Genomic DNA, 19870 nt, shown 5'->3' with positions numbered 1-19870 from the left:
ATTCATGTATAATCGCGCTGTAGATTTTAGATTATGTTTAGCTCGTTATACCCAGATTTTTACTTGCAAGTTGTAAGCTAAAGTTGGAGTTTAGATAACAGCAAGATAATCAGGAAGAAATACACAATATTAAAGAGATTTAACACTTACGATACGACAAATATAGGAGTCACCACTGTGTTGTATTTACCAACTTAAAGTTACATTTTAAACAAAGTTAACTCACTCATTTTTAGCTAATTATTTTATATATATATTTTTGCAATTGTGATTACTTGTTTGACGAATGCTACAAAAATTTTATTAAGTCATTATATGATAGGTTAATACATTAATTAGAAAGTTGCTGAAATGACAGCGACAATGACATTTAATTAATGGAATGACGATGATGGACTATCGCTACGTATGGTTATATAACCTTAAATCATCGGACCGGTGATATATAATAAAGGGGAGGTCATGAAACTCGTTTTACACACCACTAACTACATGACATCAATAGCATAGTACCATGTTCACCCCTTTGAACTCATCACTGCGTTAAATGAGGTACAATATACTTTGCGGTTCTTGAATAAATAACGCTTAATTTGAGGCTGCAATTCAACCAAAATTGGATATAAGCAAACTCGTGCACGAGATAAAAATCCTATTACATACTCTATACACTTAATCTAAGAACTTAACATGAAGTTTCTTTAATGTAACATATCGTTTCTGAATTTATATAGAATGAAAAATTAATGAATGAAAATTAATTAATCAAAGATTTTAGCGTTGGTTAATATATTTGTCGAAAGATTTTCATTATTGTCGCTTCTTAATAATTGGTTTTCATTGTATTATTTTAGAGAGGTAAATGTATTTATGAAAGGGTGAAAGATACAGGACGGAATTGCATGATATGGATGAATGGATTAATTGTTCAAGCAAATGTTAAAATTTGGAATTAATGAAGGTTGAATAGATACAATTTTCATTAAGCAGAACAAATCAAATTGTTGTAATTATAATAATACCAATGACATTTATTGTTTTATGTTACAGTTACACCAATGTCCTAGTTTTATAAATTATTTATTTAGTAATCAACTAAATATTAGTGGGTAACTACTCTAAGTTGTTACCGATCGGGACACATCGGGACTAGTACATTAAAGATTGTCCCGATTAACCGTTGTCCCAATTAAACGGAATCGATTGTACTTTAAACAAATCTAATAAATTTCGCAAACAGTACAATATGAATTAGATGTTTTATTTTTCTTAGTCATTACGTATCATATAAACAATTGAAATAATTAACAATAAAACGTAATACAATATTTGCGATATCAAGAATATTACTTGCTTTATACATCCGACCGCAGCTTTATTTCCCTTCACTCTAATGAATCATTAAAGAATGTAATTATGCAAATTACCGCCCCATGAATAATAAACTAATTTCTACTTTAACATATGTCAATGTCACTATGTGCAGTAGTGAAGAATGGAGCATAACAAGAAAAAAAAATCACTTACTCGAATTTGAATAAATGATCATCTAGATTGACACAATTACTATTTTTTTTTAAATAAGTTATGTATGTTTTTATTTATTTTTATCATATGTTGCACGCAATTAAAAATTATAATAAGGGAGAGCGTTTGGAGGACGTCGCTCCCATTTCAATTTTTTTTTTAAATTTGAATACCAAATTCGCATTGTGTTTGTTGTGGTATGCATGTGCGTATATTTATTTTTGAAATTTCTCGCAACATGAAGTGATATCGATTATTTTATACGCGCACGCATGCAAATTGCGGTATGAATAAACACTGTGTACTATGCGGTTGAGTGGAGGGGAATTTTAAATTCATAAGAAAATAGATATTCAATGTACAAATGTATATATTATGTACTTACAAATGCTTTTAGTATTAAACTATGTAGTGTACTTTATAAATACTTTCTCGTAAACATGTTTAAAGAATTCTTATGATAATGCAATTGTGATGAGAAACTTTTGCAACAATACTTCGCATAGCGCTGATTCGATTAGTGCGGATTCAAAGTTGATCACAAGTTGGTCGCTGCACTTTATATTTTATATTTAAAGACCTCCATTAGACCGGTTTCAAAGACTGTATGAAGTAAAAATGTTATTAATTGAAATGCTCCATTGAATGGAAATGATCAAGTATCAGAAGAGAAATATTTTATAATGGGGGCGTCCGAACAGAAAATTGCTTAACAGGCTAAAAGTGAATGGAATATTATACTTGTATGGGTTTATGAATTTATGATGCTTATCAAATAAGAATCTTCTGTATTATTATACAACACCCTGGAGCAGTAGTTTCCAACCTTTTCACATCACGGCACACCTCACAAGAATAAATGCTGTCATGGCACACCTGTATAAGTAAATGGTGTTTGAAATGGTATAATATTTGTTCATTGTTACATACGTTAAATGGTGGGACGAGAGGGACAAATCTTCGCATTTTGCCAACAAACAATAAAGCATAGTCTCACCAGCCAAGCACTGGTGATCTAAGCCCAGCAATTCAGTTCACTTGTTTTGCTGCTCTTGTTTCCGCCGCATACACCCGATTAGAGGCTTCCCCAATTAGCCAAGAATGTGGGTATTCTTGACACGTGTAGTCAATATAAATAGATTTTTGTGTTTTTATATTTCTATTGTCCTCGACATATATAATTACACGTTACTTAGGGGTTCCATTACCGGTAAACGTTAAACCGGTATTACCGGCCAATGTGAAAATTTTAAAATACCGGTAATTTATAAATTGCAATTTAATTAATCAATGATGAGCACTTTTTATAAATGACGAGTATACTCGTCATAACACAAAATATTGCCATTTATCCATGACGAATATACTCGTCAATCACAGATAACTGGTTAATGTTATTGTTGATTAATCACTGAATTTTCAAACAACGTCAAATAACCATAAAATGATGCCGCATCATCAAGATATATTCATTTTTGTATATTCAAGCGTTTCGGATATGTTTTTGGGCTAATATACCTAGTTCTTGACTATGTTATTAGTTATTTAAGACTTGTCTACATGTTCGTTGAATTACTTAAGAAAGTAGACAAGTTACAAATATATTTTATGTTATTTTGCATGTGTTTAGAAATTATAATTAGTGCACATGTCACATATATTTATCCTAAGTAGCATATTTATCAATAATGTAAAAATTGTTAAGAAAATTTTATGTGTTGAGATTTATGTACAAATTTGATTTGATTTGTGGTTTTGATCAAGTCAAGAAGCCGAGTTAATCCTGTATTGTCCGCGAGGATTGGATGAAGAGATTTATGGAAGGATGTAATTTGAGATGTAAGTGGCTGGATTTGCATGCAATTTCGGCTTCCTTCAGCGAGTTTGAGCGCCTGGGCGCATTTCCTATGGAAATCTGTACAAAGGATATGACAATTAGAGACCGGCTGGATTCGTCCTGAACCTGTATCATAATAGTCGAAACGGTGTCGTTCAGGTCGTTACTCACCGCGCAATAATTGGACTGTCGAAAAGAGGATATTTGCAGCACTTTAATATAATAACGAGAATCGCCGGACGGAAGGAGTAAATTTGTATATGTAGCCGTGCACAATTGAGGGTCGTGTGAATAGAAAGAATAGAAGAATGAAAATAAAAGGGGGAAGGATAGGAACGAAGTGAACATGCCGGATCGATAATTCGCATTATCCGTGTGTGTAGCAGCGAAAGGAGTAGTAAGTAGGCAGTGTCCGCAATCGATTGACCAAATGAAATTCTACTTGGACACACACTTTCATTCAATCTTTAAATATACAAAAATAGTATATTTTGATTTAAAGATATTTATGTTTTTTTACACATTTTCTTGATGTTGAAACAACTTAGAGCATTCATACAGCATATGCACAACTTGCGAAAATTATAGTAACTAGATAGTTCATATGCCGGTATAGATGAATTGCAAGTTGACAAACCTCATAAAAATGATATTATAGAAGTTATCTGAAAACAAAGACTCGATGAATACCAACTGCAAATTGCTAGTGACTTAGCTTAGTGCGGTTGTTAGTCGTAATAGAAAAATAAACTTTTTGTCGTTTTCACGATTTGATTATCGTTTTTGTGTTTCGGCCCTCTGTTGTGATATACACATCACAGGGTAGTTGGTAAAATTGTGCTTGCAAAGCTAAGTTAAGGGCGTGGAGGTTTAAAAGAAGAAACTATTTTCGTCAGGTTTGATATGAATGATCCATTTGGTTGGCATTCCGGCTGTAATTACTACAACCTAGCATACATTCAACTTCGTTCGTGCGAAGTTTCCATTACATAGGGGTACCGTAAAAAAAAAGTTTTGATGGGATGTATGAAGGGAATTGATAGTAAACGGACTGGTGAGGATCGTTGATTTCCCTAAAGCCACGCCATGGTTTGGAGGGTCGGGGCGTTTTCATGGTTTTAGTGGGCACCATGAATTAGACATTTTTCAATCCGCCGCTAAAACTCATGCACCCCCTCACTCTCATACGTGGAATGAACAGGGGTGGCAGAGAGTCGCTTTTCGACCCCCCGTCTTGAATTATTAAATTTTATTGCGTCTGCTTTCGCACGCCTTCCTCGGCCTCCGCTCCTATATGGCAAATTCGTATGTGACCGTTGTATTCTTGGAATATATACGAACGCATTAAACCCAGAAAGAGTAGGGGGTGTTGGTGGGTGGCGACGATGGTCGAAGGGCGCGAGCCTAATCATTTTGTGACCCAGATTGAGTGGACTAAACAACCACCTATCAAAAAAAAATGGGGAGACTAAGCTAAATTTGAGTATATGTGTTTGCATGTACGTATTAAATTCCCCCTAAACAAAATACATATTTATTTCTTTTTCCTCGGTTGGTAGCCCAGCCCGATTATGATCGGCGATGTTGCAACACAAAATTGGTTGACAACGGAAAAAAAAAATAATGGCAACATCTACAAACAAACTAAACGAAAATAAATAATAAAAAGAAAAAAAACGCAAACGAAATAGAATAGTAATGTGATGTAATTTGCGATGCGAATCCACCGTAATTAACTGTGTCCCCCTTCATCGCACGAGAATCATAACGTAACCACCCACTTCCATCACGAAAAAGTCAAAAAATGAACTTTAATGTTGATTACATTTTAATTGAGTCTGCACGCATTGAATCGACCCCTCTCTTATTACACAAAATCACCCTCAAAAGTTGTTCTTTTTTACAATATTATTTTTTCACGGAGTTCTGCTACACTGATAATGCGAATTATCGATTGCGGCTTTGGTTTATTTGTCGCTGTATTTTCGTGTAATCTGCACTCGTTCACTCTTGTTCATAGTTTTTGACAGGCAAAGGAAATGGAATTCTTTAACGAACATTTCAAGAATGTTTAAACGTAAATTATATATTAGTCTAATTTTTCACTCAACACGTCAGTTAGTTATTTCGTATTTATAAGTTGGTAGTATGTAAATTTGTTTCTCAAAATATCAATATAAATTAAATGATAATCTTTACAGCAACAGTTAAAAAAAACATTTTCATTCACAACAATACTAATTTTTTGTACATTTATGAAATATATTATTATTATATGATAATTGCCGCTATCTTTAATATATGCTTTGAAGTATAAGTAATTGATTAAGTGATTTTATTTATTGAATTTTGGTACACTTGCATTTTTATTACGTTTTTGCTTTCTTTTTAAGGATATTTTCATGTTTTGTTTCTGACAAATGTTATTTGACAAATGTCATGTGCCTCGATGAATACCAACTGCAAATTACCAGTGACTTAGCTTAGTGCGGTTGTTAGTCGACTTTTTATCGCTTTTACGATTTGAATATCGTTTTTGTGTTTCAGTCCTCTGTTTTGATACAAACGTCAGATGGTGGTTGGTAAAATTGTGTATATATTAGTCCAATTTTTCAATAAACACGTCAGTTAGTTATTTCGTATTTATAAGTTGGTAGTATGTAAATTTGTTTCTGAATATACACATTAAATGATAATCTTTACAGCAACAGTTTAAGAAAAAAACATTTTATTTTGATAATACAGTTTCATGTGTTTTACGCAAATCGAAACGGCGTAAAATGAACTTCTATTTACAGTGAGCTAGGTTAGTTTCTACATAAGTGAAAAATAAGCATTTGTTGTGCATTTGTTGCATTTATAGTATAATGTTTGTCATAAATTGTTTTTTTTTTAAATTTCTATATGTTTAGATGAAAACAAGTGTATTACATTAAGCACGTGTTGAATAATATGCACAGTTAGAATTTAGACAATGCATATAATTCAAGACGCAAAGGTCTTTCGTAGACCACAAGTGCAGATGTATTTAATTATATCAGTTGATTTATGTAACATTTCGGAGCCGCCTCTGATATATCATTAATAATAAGTCCACAACATGTAATTTAAATATAAATACATATGTGACGGTCCGACTATGGATGCATTTTCATATCTTATCATATTTGAATTTCGTGTACTTTTATTATTGTTGTTACGTAATTATCTCATGTATAAAAGAAAGTTGTTGGAAGTGTTCTATTTAACGATCGACCGACGGGGATTTACTCGGTTTTGCGGGATGGAATATCTCTGGACACCGTGGAATAATTTGTAGTATTGTCGATGTGGAGTCCTATTGGGTTTTATGGAAGAGTCTAGATTAAAGTCAGTGTACTTAATAGTATTTATTTAACACTTAGCGCTTTAGTGTCGTAGTCTAGCTACAAGCATAGGTTGCTGGTCAAGAGTAGAGTCAAACTAGAACTAGGTTCTTCCTAAGACTCACATGAGTCTCCGACTAACTAGGACTAGCTTAAAATAACGTAAGTGTCGTCTTATATGTTCAAATAGTGATAAATCTTACAATTGTTTGGGGTGATTAATTGTGGGTGGCATAGTTTTTATAGTTAACTGCCCAACTTGTAACAAACCTCCGTTTTAAGTGTGAGAAACCCAAGAGTTTCTCCAAAAGGGTTTTATTGTAGATGTTTGCAAGTGCAAATAGGCTGCTTGATTGTCGTGGAAACTTTCCTAAAGACTGTACTTACATAGATACAGAGTACATATAGTACTCATATATGTATATAACAATAATTAATAATATAGTGGTTGGACACAGCAATTTATTAGACTTAATATGGAAAACTAAAGAAAGGATGAAAGTGGATTGACCACTGAGGAAAATTGTAATTGTTTAATTTAAGATATGCTTAAAAGAAGATTTTCTTCTCTCTCGCTTAATTATTGAAATTAATTAATTACGCTTCGAAATTAATGAACTCTATCTGTTACAAGGACATTTTGAGCATCACGAATTAGAAAATAGTGGAAATTATGTTGAATTTCTCTATATCTAGTTAGTATTTTTTTTGTACAGCATCCACTAGAATACATATTTGTTCCTAAAAAGACATGTTCAAAAACTGAATAGTTCAAAACAATACTTTCCAAGTGATATTAACCCAAGCGATTGCTTATTTAAACTATTATAATAGAAATTCATTCATAAAATCCTGTAGATTGAAAATTAAAAACGTAGTTTCAAATGGATTTGTTATATAATTATAGGCATATTTTTAACACTTCAAAATGTGTTCTATATTTTTCACGTTTTTACATATATCTTCCTATTATGTTCCACCAAGATCCCGGACTGTTTTTTTATACGGGACTAATCAATAAATTAAATTATATCCCTTCCACCCTTCATCCTTCCATTATTAAAAAAGAAACGACAACTCTATAGACAAATAAAACAAACTGAGGACCGAAATTTAAAAACCATTTTCAATGAACTAAATAAATCCATTCAAAAATTAGTTCGCGAATTTAAACAAGAAAAGTGGTTATTGAGCAAGCAAATAATCGAAGAGTCGAGGGGTAAAAAGTATTGGGGTCAAATAAAAAAACTTTCTAAATACAAAAATAACCAGTCCTTACATCAAATAACTGACCCCAATACAAACATTACTCACTCAGACGATGACAGCATTTGCAATGTCTTTGCGCAACATTTTAAAAAACAATTTGATTTTGACGAGGACTCTACATTTGACCATAATAATCTTGTCCATATTAATGATTGGTACCAATCTTTTTTCCAATAACTTTGATGTCCGTCCTGAGTCCCTTATAGAAGACCACGAATTTCTCGTCCCCCTGTCATCTTCTAAGAACTCTGCCCCTGGTTATAACATTGTTACTAGGAAAATTTTAAAATTCCTTGATCCAGCTGTTCACTCTTTTATAGTTAAAATCTTTAACTTCTGTCTCGTCCGTCAATATATCCCTTGCGAGTGGAAGTCCGGTATAATTGTTTGTATCCCCAAAAGTGATAGTGACCTTTCTCTCCCTTCCGGTTACCGTCCAATAACACTCTTCCCAAATTGGCAAATCCTTCGAATCCCTTATTAAAAACAAAATCCTCTCCCACCTAGATAATTCCATTCCATTAGCCTACCAGTTCGGTTTCCGAGCTGAAAAGTCCACTATCCTTCCCCTTACTATCCTCGCTTCCAACTTCCAGACCTTTCATCTCGAGGGCGGCCACTCGAGCGCTTTGTTCATTGACGTGTCCAAGGCGTTCGATTCTGTCTGGCATCGGGGTCTTCTTTATAAACATTTCCTTCTAAATCTCCCACCTTACCTTACCTTACCTCATCAGCATCATCAAAAACCACCTAAATAATCGTTCCCTCTATGTCCTCCAATACGCTGATGATATTACATTGATTTACCACGCCTCTTCCCTTCAATCCTCTATTCTTAACCTTCTTGATCCTAAACTCAATTTCAATGCCCATTCCAAACAACTCAAATCCAAAACAATATGCCGTTCTATCCTTGACTACGGTTTCCCACTACTTTCCCAATGCCGGAATCCTATCCTAAAAAACCTGTCCGTATCCGAACGTTCCGCCCTTCATATCCTCACCAAAATACGACATCCTAATAATCCTCTACACAATCCTCCTAATGATCTTCTTTACTCCAAAACTAAAATAGTTCCTCTCCTCGACCGATACCTGTCCTTCTCCTTGAAATTTAAATTTCAAACAGTCCAACATAGCCTCCCTCTCTAAATTCTGTTTCCCTCGAAATCCAAATATCCTTCCGAAATTTAAATATCCCACATTATCCCTATTCCAATACCTAATGTCCCTCGATTGATACACACTTGTTCCTACTCCCCTGCTTTTTTTTCCCTCATTCTTCTGTTCTTCATTTGCATATTATTATTATTATTACAATATTGTATTATTCTATAGTTAAATTTATGTTCCCGGGCGAAAAGACCTCGGTCGTTAGCCCTTTGGTTAGCCTATTAATATATTTTTTTTTATTTTTATTTTATGTTAGATTTTATTTATTTATATGTTTAGAATGTACTTTTTCTTTTTCTTATGTATTGATGTTTGGCCAATAAATTATTATTATTATTAGAAATAAACCGCACAATAAGAGAATTGACTGAAAAAAAGATAATGTACAATAAAAATTATGTATTCCTTTTTTCGAAATTTATTTTTATTTTGCTCAACTAAAATTTGGTTTATTTTGAAATTTTAAAACCGGACTATAGTAAATACGAATACGGATTGTTCGAAGTATAATTTTCATTTACAGTAATTACAATTCAATTTGTGTAATTTATTAATTATTTATTTACCCGACGCATCCACGTCCTTTTTTTTTAATAAAATCAAGATGATTATAAAAAATAATGTTTCGTCTTCGTTTCGATTTATAGAGTAAATGTATGTTTACTTCTACGAAAGCAATTGATTCTAAGCAAACACGTAATAGCTGTAGCGATGTAATTAATATTTTTTTCTCGAATTATAACCAGCAAGAATTGTCAATATAAGAAGGTTTACATTATGCCAGGTTTCCATGGTTCTGTGAATACAATTAAATTCGCACATGGACATTATTGATTCCTAGCTTCCAAACGAAAGCATATTATTAATTTGTATGTGCGCGATTCTCTTATCATTATAATTATTAATGTAATACAATTATAATAAATAAATACAATTTGCTCAATTGAAAAGCGAAAAAAACTATTGTATTTGAGTTTCTTTTTTATTAATCTTGACTTTTATATTCTTATATTTTCGTATAATGTGTCACACACTAACGTAATGAATGTGCATATCATTACTGAAACTCTGGACAAAGAAGGCTCCGTGTTTGGGTACAAAGCTGTTAGCTGTTGCAAGAAAAAATAATAATACTGGTACGTTGTTATTTTCTTTTGGTATTGCTACAAAAAGAAAATAACAACATACATACAAAAAAAAAGTATAATATATAGTTCTTAGTTCTTAGAATCTGAGACTATCAATCACAATGTGAATTTTATGTGTATCATTTAATATTATTGTTATTGAGTTTCTTTGTTGTTCCTTTGGGAATAAGAAAAAAAAAGTAGTAGTAGGAGCTTTTGTTCGTTCCATCACAATTTATATACGAATGCTTCAATGGAGATTTCTTTTGGCTGATTGAACCTTTAGAAAAGTATTCATGATATTCAAATCCAAGCCTTCTTAATTATACATAAATTACTTTTTATTATGATTTTCATCGTTTGTTAAAATAGTCAATTTCATTTCACTCTCTCATAATTTTATCAATATTTTTCTTTATTTTCCTGCTCCTTAGTATACAGTCATAATCGCTGAACGAACTACTTATTTCCAGAAAGAAAATAAATATCTATTAAATTAATCAAAATCATAATTAGTGTGATACTTATCAGTTGTCAAGTTCAATAAATATTTAATTAGAATGTAAATAGGTTAGTATTCACTGCATTCAACTTATAGCAGTAATCATAAGCTTCAGGTGTCTAAGCTTTGAGGTGTACCAACTTAAATAATATATAAGTTGGTACACCTGAATCACACCTGCTACTGAATGTTTCATTTATATACTATTCTTTGTATCTATCTTATTATCATGAGAAATTAGAAATAGTGTAATTATTCTATAGTCTTTGTTAAATTTATGTGAAATATAATGGAATTTCCAAATTCGACGTATGTAAACTCATAGTTTGTCGATGTTATAAGAAATGTATACAAAAACTCGATCTAAATTTTAAATGCCACATCCATATATATATATCGTTGGACACGCGATGACAGCCCACTCGGATTCCTTGTCACGTCGTCGATCCTGAATGGTGGTGGTGTCCCTATTTCTGTGCGGATGTCACGTGCTTATTTGAATAGTTCTTCCACAGGAACGGCGGCTGATTGAAATCGAAATGCTGCGTAAAATAGAGTATCGCATGAGTACGGCTTACATATCATATTGCTTTGCAGATTATATCGTTCGAAGACTGTATTCCTGTCGGTCGATCAATGGGCATAACTTGTCCCGAACACACGCGATTTTACCGCTCTATAAGATAAAACATCCATGCGAATTTGAAATTCGAAACGAAGTTTACTTTAGATGTTACTTCTGGTTACTTACTACAATTGGTTACTATGGAGTTCTATAACAGTGACATCTGACTGTCAGTTTAGATTCACTATAATCATCATCACTACCAACATAAATAATGTATTTAGTCCCATCTTCTGCTTCCTCTACCTATCACCTCTTTAATTTGGTTAGTGTTTCTTGACATTATTTCAGCAGTCTCTTTTTTAATGTTGTTATTTTGCTTCAATAGACAAATTGTTGTATTTTATGAAGTAAGGTGTCTCACAATAGATGTTACTTATGGTTACTTACTACAATTGGTTACTATGGAGTTCTATAACAGTGACATCTGACTGTCAGTTTAGATTCACTATAGTCATGATCTATACCAACATAAATAATGTATTTAGTCCCATCTTCTGTTTCCTCTACCTACCACCTCTTTAATTTGGTTAGTGTTTCTTAACATTATTTCAGCAGTCACTTTTTTTAATGTTGTTATTTTGCTTAAATATACAAGTTGTTGTATGTTATGAAGTAAGGTGTCTCACAATAGATGTTACTTATGGTTACTTACTACAATTGGTTACTATGGAGTTCTATAACAGTGACATCTGACTGTGAGTTTAGATTCACTATAATCATGATCAATACCAACATAAATAATGTATTTAGTCCCATCTTCTGCTTCCTCTACCACCTCTTTAATTTGGTTAGTGTTTCTTGACATTATTTCAGCAGTCACTCTTTTTTTCATGTTGTTATTTTGCATAAATAGACAAATTGTTGTTTATTATAAAGTAAGGTGCCTCAGAGTAGATGTTACTTGTAGTTACTTACTACAATAGGTTAATATAGAATCGGATGACAACGAATGTCAATGACATCTGACTGTCACTTTATATTCACTATAATCATGATCATTACCAACGTAAATCATATATGTCAGCATATTTAGTTCCTTATTTTCTTACTGCAATTGGTTAATATAGAGTACAATGAAAATAACTGTCAATGACATCTTACTGTCAATTTATCTAAAATGTAAATATTAAAGTTAACAACAGGTAATTCTAAAAACTGTCTTCGACTCATTCATACTTCTTTTATTTGCACATTATGGTAGTTTTCACTTTTAAATGATTCAATATTTTCAACATTAATTTGATTACGTATAAAATACGCCGAGTCGTGATTTATATCGCAAACATTTCATAAATTATGTATGCAGACGAAATTCCAGCACACTTAAAAAATATCGCAAGTTTATTTACAAATTTTATTAAACCCAAACATTATTTTTTATAATAATTATAAACGCATTAAAAATAGTAATGATCATGATGTTTTTTCCTTGTTCTGATCAACCGTTTCATCTCTAACTCTTCATCACCTCACAGTTAATAGAACAATAAATGATCTGGGTGTTGATAGACGCCGTCAAAACTTTTGATGTTTACCTGAAGAATCTCATCCCAGTAAGTGGTTTACCTTTAACGAAAACAACTTCTCGTCAGTGTTCAGTCAAACGTCAAGTGTCTACTAATATAGGTTTTATAAAGAATTACGTGATTATATAATCGTTAATAGTAATGCAAAGGATTAGTAAGCGATCTTAATTTATCATCTAACAATGACCTCCTTATATATACGAAATCAATCTACTTTGAACTATTTGCTTTGATGGCATATCGGCACGTAACTCTCTGCCCATCCAACTTGCATAATTGACAGCTGTCAAAACGCGAAATCTTCACGACTTACCGATCGAAGCAAATTATATTTAGATTAGCTAAAATCTATAAATAAATTAAGTGATTTTTTTCTTCATCCTACGATACACGTAACAAGATCAGATATTACTTTTGTACTTACAAAGATTAAAGCTAATATTAATTTATTTAACGATCATGTTTAAGAAAAAATAATAATTATATCCACACCGTGCGTGACATGAAACATACCAACTGTTAATGATGTTCGATGACACTAACAAAAACTGACAGCTGTAGTTATATAAGAGTTATAGTTATATTTATATTTCATGTCACGATAGTTCTAATTGAGTATTTTTATATATTTTTTAGTTCAATAATTAAAATATTTTATTAATAACAGAAATTATCAATAGAAACAGATCAGTTTTACTAAAATATCTTATATTGTTATTTATTCTATAGGAAGTAATTAGATTCCAAGAAAACAGTGTGTTTAATCGTAAGAAACTACACACGAATGCCTCCTAAACTAGTTATTTAAGTCTGATTGAGAACCTAGGAATTGGAATGAATAACAAAACTGTAGAATTGATGTGAAACGTAAAACAGCTTTTCAATTTTAATTAAATGTAAATTCAATTTAAACTTACAAATTTAATCCTACCTAAGAATATAAAGTTTATTGACTGTAAATAACTTATTTTAAAAGTAATTATATTTGTAACTTAATAGTTTCAGGTTTAAATTTCATGTTAATTGCAAACAGTGAATTTATAACTTTGTTCAAAATCCAAGACAATTGTCATGATTATCAATAAATTTCATTGTTATTTGTATTTGAAGAGTTATGTTTATATTTGACAATTGACGTGCATCACTTTTAATATAATTTTACTGAGAATTGTTGGAAATTATTGCCTATACGAACTATATGTGTATATGAATAATTGAGTTCTTAATGCCCACACTACATACATGGCTCGTTTCAATAATATAAGATATATTGATTAGATGACGAGAAACGCAATGTTGCTTCGCTTGAACCAAGATTTCAACGTTCAATATAATTATTTAGTTATTTTCACTGTGACATGCACCACCTGCCGATCGATTTCGACTAATAACATAATTTAATCCTTCCCAGAATCTGAAATGATTCATATTATTAGTATTTCTATAATATGTTCAATGAAATTATGCGGCATCTGACATGTGGCATAACTGACAGTTAGTAGTACCAACTATAATAAACATATGACAGTACACCTATCCCCCCATTTACACTGTCGGAATAGTAACTTACTAGAACGCTAAATGAATGAAAACCATGAGACGGTTCCATCTGGGGATTTGTGCGGCCCTCCATTTGATCCACGGACCGGGGATTGGGGACCACTGGTATAGTAGAATTAACTACAATGAATACTATAAAGACAATATATATGCAATTTTAGCTGTCGGTTTATATGTCATCGCACTGTCACAAAATGACAGCTGTCACCTTTTGTCAAAGTGAGTGAAAATACTCAATTGGGTCGCAGTAAAACTAGAAATAAATAGGGTGGCGCGGATAAAAGGTTAAGAAACGCTGTTATATATGACACACGATAATATCAAAACTCTCTGACATAATTATTATATAATTCTGCTTCAAATCAAGTTCATAGCTAAGTAACTAAATTAAAATGCCTTAGATCAATTGTCCCACATTACCTTAAACAAATCATGTTATGAATATGGAAGGTCCATGTACTGATGAACTAAATCAATTTCGCGTTATGGTGAACTTCGTTAATGGATGATGGGAATTATAAGGAATGTAAGTTAGCGGAAATGGATTAGGCGGTGGTGCAATTAAGGGGAAATCGCTTTAGGGTTGCGAGAACTGAAGTAAATAGCTTCAATTATATTCGAACTTTATCCAACTTAATTATCCAAAAAAAACTACTTGTTTTGTACATAGCTTCTCAAATATATAAGAAGCTTTCATGAATAAAATTCTTAGTTTACCAACAAAACTTAATATGGTAATACCAATTATTATAAGTTGGTACACATGGTAAAATTACCGGTTCATATTTATTACCAATAGAATTTATGGTAATCTTTAACTCTTAAACTAGATATTTAAGCATTTTAAACTAGATATGATAAGTATATGATGGGTAGATAGTGGAAACAGCTGTTCGTTGTTTATGTTATTATCGAAGAGTCTTCGTTGTACGAGAAAATTGGTGTAATACCATCATAATGAAGGTGCACAATTTATATCGAAGAGCCGGCACACATTATTGGAGCTTATATATTAAGTCTCTAGTAATTGGGCTTCGAGTGTAATTTATAACATCCAGGAAATCATTAATTTAAAACTATGAGCGCAGAGGTTTAAACACCTTTACTTTACAAATATTTATTTAATTTTTTTATAAGAATTATAACAATTTTAAAGGATGATCATTTTATTTCAAGTTATTTTAAATTCCTATTTCTGATATGTTTTTCAGTCTAATTTGTTATTAAAGTTGGTAGACATTACAAACAGATGGTGGGACTTAAAATAGTTGCACTATATAGTCAAGTAGTTAAATTCCTCTTTTAAGTTGGTAGTTATGTTATAAACAAAACTGTCAAGAAGTGATGTCATAAAATAAAGGAAGTAAGTAGAACTGGTAGAAACTGCAAGAAATTTTACTACTCTTAAATAAATGATTGTAAGTACTCTAATTAGTAGTTAATGAATTAGTTTAATGTTGTTTTAAATGTAGTTGAGTTTTACTATCATTGGTTTACGTTGTGAAGAAGATACTCATTCCGAATATGGATCCAAATTTACATCCTAGTTATTATAAGGATCTAGAATCCACAATTATCTGGAGATGACTTTTAATTAAGTAATTTGTATTTTCTTTAACAAATTTACAATTATCTGTAATCTTTTAATAATAATTTGGAAACATTTAAAGAACATTAATTTTAATCAAATTATAAAGTAATTATTAAACAATAAGTAAAAGAATGTATATTTGCCATTGTATATAAATCGTAAACCTACACAGAATAAGGCAATTTTGACAATAAAACAGTTGGTATTATTTTCTAGCCAATGTGTTTGAAGAGAAGAAGATTTTTTTTAGTGATTTTTAGAACGAATCGGTTGAACTCAAGACGATCGGAACCACTCGGAATTATTTCAAATGTTTACTTCCGTTTGTTTCACGTTCACAAAAGATTTCTATTATTCTTTTGATATGTATATGTATGTGTCTAAGTACAATTTAATTAATATAGCTGTGCATTAGAATGGTCTACAGTTGTTGCGTGTGCAAGTTTTATACTTTATTTTTTTAACGTTGGTATTGACGTAGTGGAAAATAGTTCACATAACGAAGAATTAATTAACAAGGAATTGAATGTCCCCTGAACCAACACTACAAAATATTTTGATTTCCATCAAAACTTAAAAAATAGAAAACCATGTTCTATATATGTATAAGGAAAAAAAATGTTATAAGGATGAAGTATTAGCAATTGTCGTATATAAGCTTTTACTTTGGGCGAAGAAGCCCGGCGCCTCCACTCTCTTCCGCAGTCTGGGACAATGCGACGACAATTGTACCAACGCAAACACAGTGTAGCGTGAAATGTTCCTAAGAATGTGTGTGTGTGTGTTGTGTTGTGTCAGATCGATTCAGTTTTAGTTCGGGCCGCGTGACAAATGACAAACCTTATCGCGTTCATTTACACACTTACACATATGGAAACACACGTAGAATGAACGTATATGTAGAATATATGCAGGGATCGAAGGAACGGTGGTGGTGGCGGCGGCAGCGACGGTCACCTCGTAGCCACATGGACGTATGAAATAAACAGGATTGTTTCGGACACGCGATTTCAGCGTGAATGCAGCGCATCGAATATTAAATAAAATAGAGAGGAAAGGGCGGAGGCGGTAGCGGAGTCATGTGCGGTTGGTGTCTCCTTAATTACTTGGAACCTCCTCCCGTGATATCGCCGTCGCCTCTGCCGCCGTCTGCTCAGTGCCGCACCATGCGACAACTATAGTTAATGCGTAAAAGTGCACAAGCCTCCATTGATTTTAGTAGTATCATTGATTGCTGAGGCGAGGAAAACCTCCTGTGACCTAGCCACATGTTCCGGAGCTCTATGCCACTATAAGTGCCACTACATTCATGTCACACAATCAACGGCAATGCGGCTGAAAACATCACATCACATATCGTCGTCGGCCGCCGCCGTCGTTTTCCACCCACGTCCCCGTCCCATTTACTCTTTAATTGCATCCGCCGCAAAATAGAATTCGATTTTAACGATAGATAATTTTCGATGCTATTTCAATCATTTAATGGAATCGGTTTTCTTAAAATAACTATATTAGTTCTTTCAATCTCCGTGAATTCATATTGCAAATTTTCGATGTTGGTAGGAAACTTGCTTTCTAAGTTTGACATCCACTTTAAAACAAAAGTTCATCAATTTATGAATTTATTATGAGAATACCAACTAAAGATGACTTTAAATAATATAGCATTATTCAATTGCTGCAACAAGATACCTTTACAAGTCTGATAACCAATTGGAAATAAAATTCATCTACTTCTGAATTTTTACCAAAAATTAGAAAAAAAAACATCATGAACAAAAGGTGCCACACGTAAAAAGGTGTAACATCATTCAATTGTTCTGACCGGTAAATTGATTAATACTACTAAGTTAATCAACTTCAATTGCTAAATACATAATGTTGGTATGAAACTGCTCTCTTAAGTCTTACATCTACTTGAAAATGACGTTTATAAACTTCTGAATATCTTCTATAAATTAAAAAAAAATGATTATGAATAAAACATACCATAAGTTAAAATATTAATAATTATAGCGTTATTCCATTATTGTAACGCAAACTTTAAATAACAAATAGATAATGCCTCATGTTGGCTACATTGACACGTAGAATAATACCAAATTAAAATAAACAAATTCACAATATACTACAGTAATTGGCATTTGTAATGATTTTTCAATCTTTAAAACAATGTTGAAGTTGAATAGATGAAATGTTGACCCAGCAACCAAAACTCAATGTGTTAAAATTAACACCCTACTAATTTTAAAATGCTTTAAACCAAGCTTTTAACGAACGCATTACGAAAATATGCCGAAGTCTTTATGCCCTACTTTATTGCATAAAGTACTTTTGGATTTAATGTAATTAGTTTTTTTGTATCGAGGTTTTATTATACTTTAATTATCACCGTTTGGTGTATTATTTTATGTATAATGTGCAATTCATGACTCGTATCAGGAGTGAATGCAGAATTACGATCGTTTTTTTCATGAATGGAAAATAAATATAGAACAGTGATTTCACCATTGGCTTTATTACAATCTATATTTGATAATTTCTTGTATAAATTTAACTTTTCCATCCAAGCATTGCACTCATTTACTGTTTAATTGAATCCGCTGAAAGATGGCATTGGATTTTAACGAGAGATAATTTACAATGGCAATATTACTTTAAATCTTTTAATAGAATCGACGTTTCTAGAATAACCTTATTATTATTATTATTATTTCTGTTGATTTTCTATGAAACAACAGAAATATATTGATATGTAAATTACAAAAGCATAAAATATCGACGTGCATCTGTCGTAAAACGCATGGAGGTATATAATTTAGGTCGAATCGTGTACGCAGGAGACGTCCACGAAACGAATTGCGAATATGTCTAGACTATATGGTTAAAACACGCACTTAATTGATTAATAGTAATACTTAAATACACCTGACGCAACTTCATGCTTGTTTGTATGTCATTCAATATTTATGTACAAAAAGCTTGATTCCCAAAATGTGGCAATTATAAATTAATGTCTTGAGCTCTTCTGCTATAATCCGTTGGTATCCCTGGACACGATATAGTGATTGAGTTTTGTTTTTATTGGGTTTAACACTAAACCTATTCCTACCGTTAGTGTCTAAATGACCGTTTAAAAGAAACATGTATCTTAATATATAATGAGATTTTAGTCAATTGGATAGTGAACAAAATATTTTCTTTTATTTAGAAACGTTTTATGTACTTTTTATACTTTGTATACAGGTAATTCTAAACGAAATTTCAAAAACTCCAGTTGTGTTAATTAATTTAATTTTAAGTATAGTTATACTCACTTCTTGTCATCAAAAAGTAATTTAATTTACTTCAATTACGTAATACACAGCTAATCGTGTATGTAGTTACATAATGCATATTAATATTATAATATTATATAATATAATGATTGATCACGTATTATTTCTGATGTTAAAATTGATTGTTTTTTTTGCTTTCAGATCGTTCGTTTTTGGTGGCGAACACACGCGAAGGACAATGCCACATAATCTACTGCTCGGATGGCTTTTGCCGTCTGACAGGATACTCACGGGCGGAAGTTATGCAACGACCTGCCTCCTGCGAGTTCCTGTGCGGCCCATTGACGTCCCAGCAATCGGTCGCAGGACTCCGCGAGGCCCTCACCGAAGGCATCGAAAAGCACGCCGAAATCTTATATTACAGGAAAGATGGTAAGTTCAGAAACTATTGAAAACTTTGTTTATAAATTTTTCGAAATGTATATTA

General features: G+C 32.1%; 1 protein-coding gene across 5 annotated transcripts in view; it reads left to right on the top strand.

The window, feature by feature from the left end:
* Window positions 1-19870, top strand: part of LOC108566546 (potassium voltage-gated channel subfamily H member 6-like) — a 124254-nt gene that overhangs the window by 20930 nt on the left and 83454 nt on the right. For all 5 annotated transcript variants that reach the window (XM_017926481.1, XM_017926477.1, XM_017926479.1 and 2 more), the window contains exon 2: window positions 19585-19815. In XM_017926481.1, the coding sequence (XP_017781970.1) occupies window positions 19585-19815 (231 nt within the window). The remainder of the gene's footprint in view (window positions 1-19584; window positions 19816-19870) is intronic.

This window comes from Nicrophorus vespilloides, unplaced genomic scaffold (genome assembly GCF_001412225.1).
Source record: "Nicrophorus vespilloides isolate i.1.1-1 unplaced genomic scaffold, Nicve_v1.0, whole genome shotgun sequence".
NCBI lineage: Eukaryota > Metazoa > Arthropoda > Insecta > Coleoptera > Silphidae > Nicrophorus > Nicrophorus vespilloides.
This window is presented reverse-complemented; position numbering and strand designations above follow the sequence as displayed.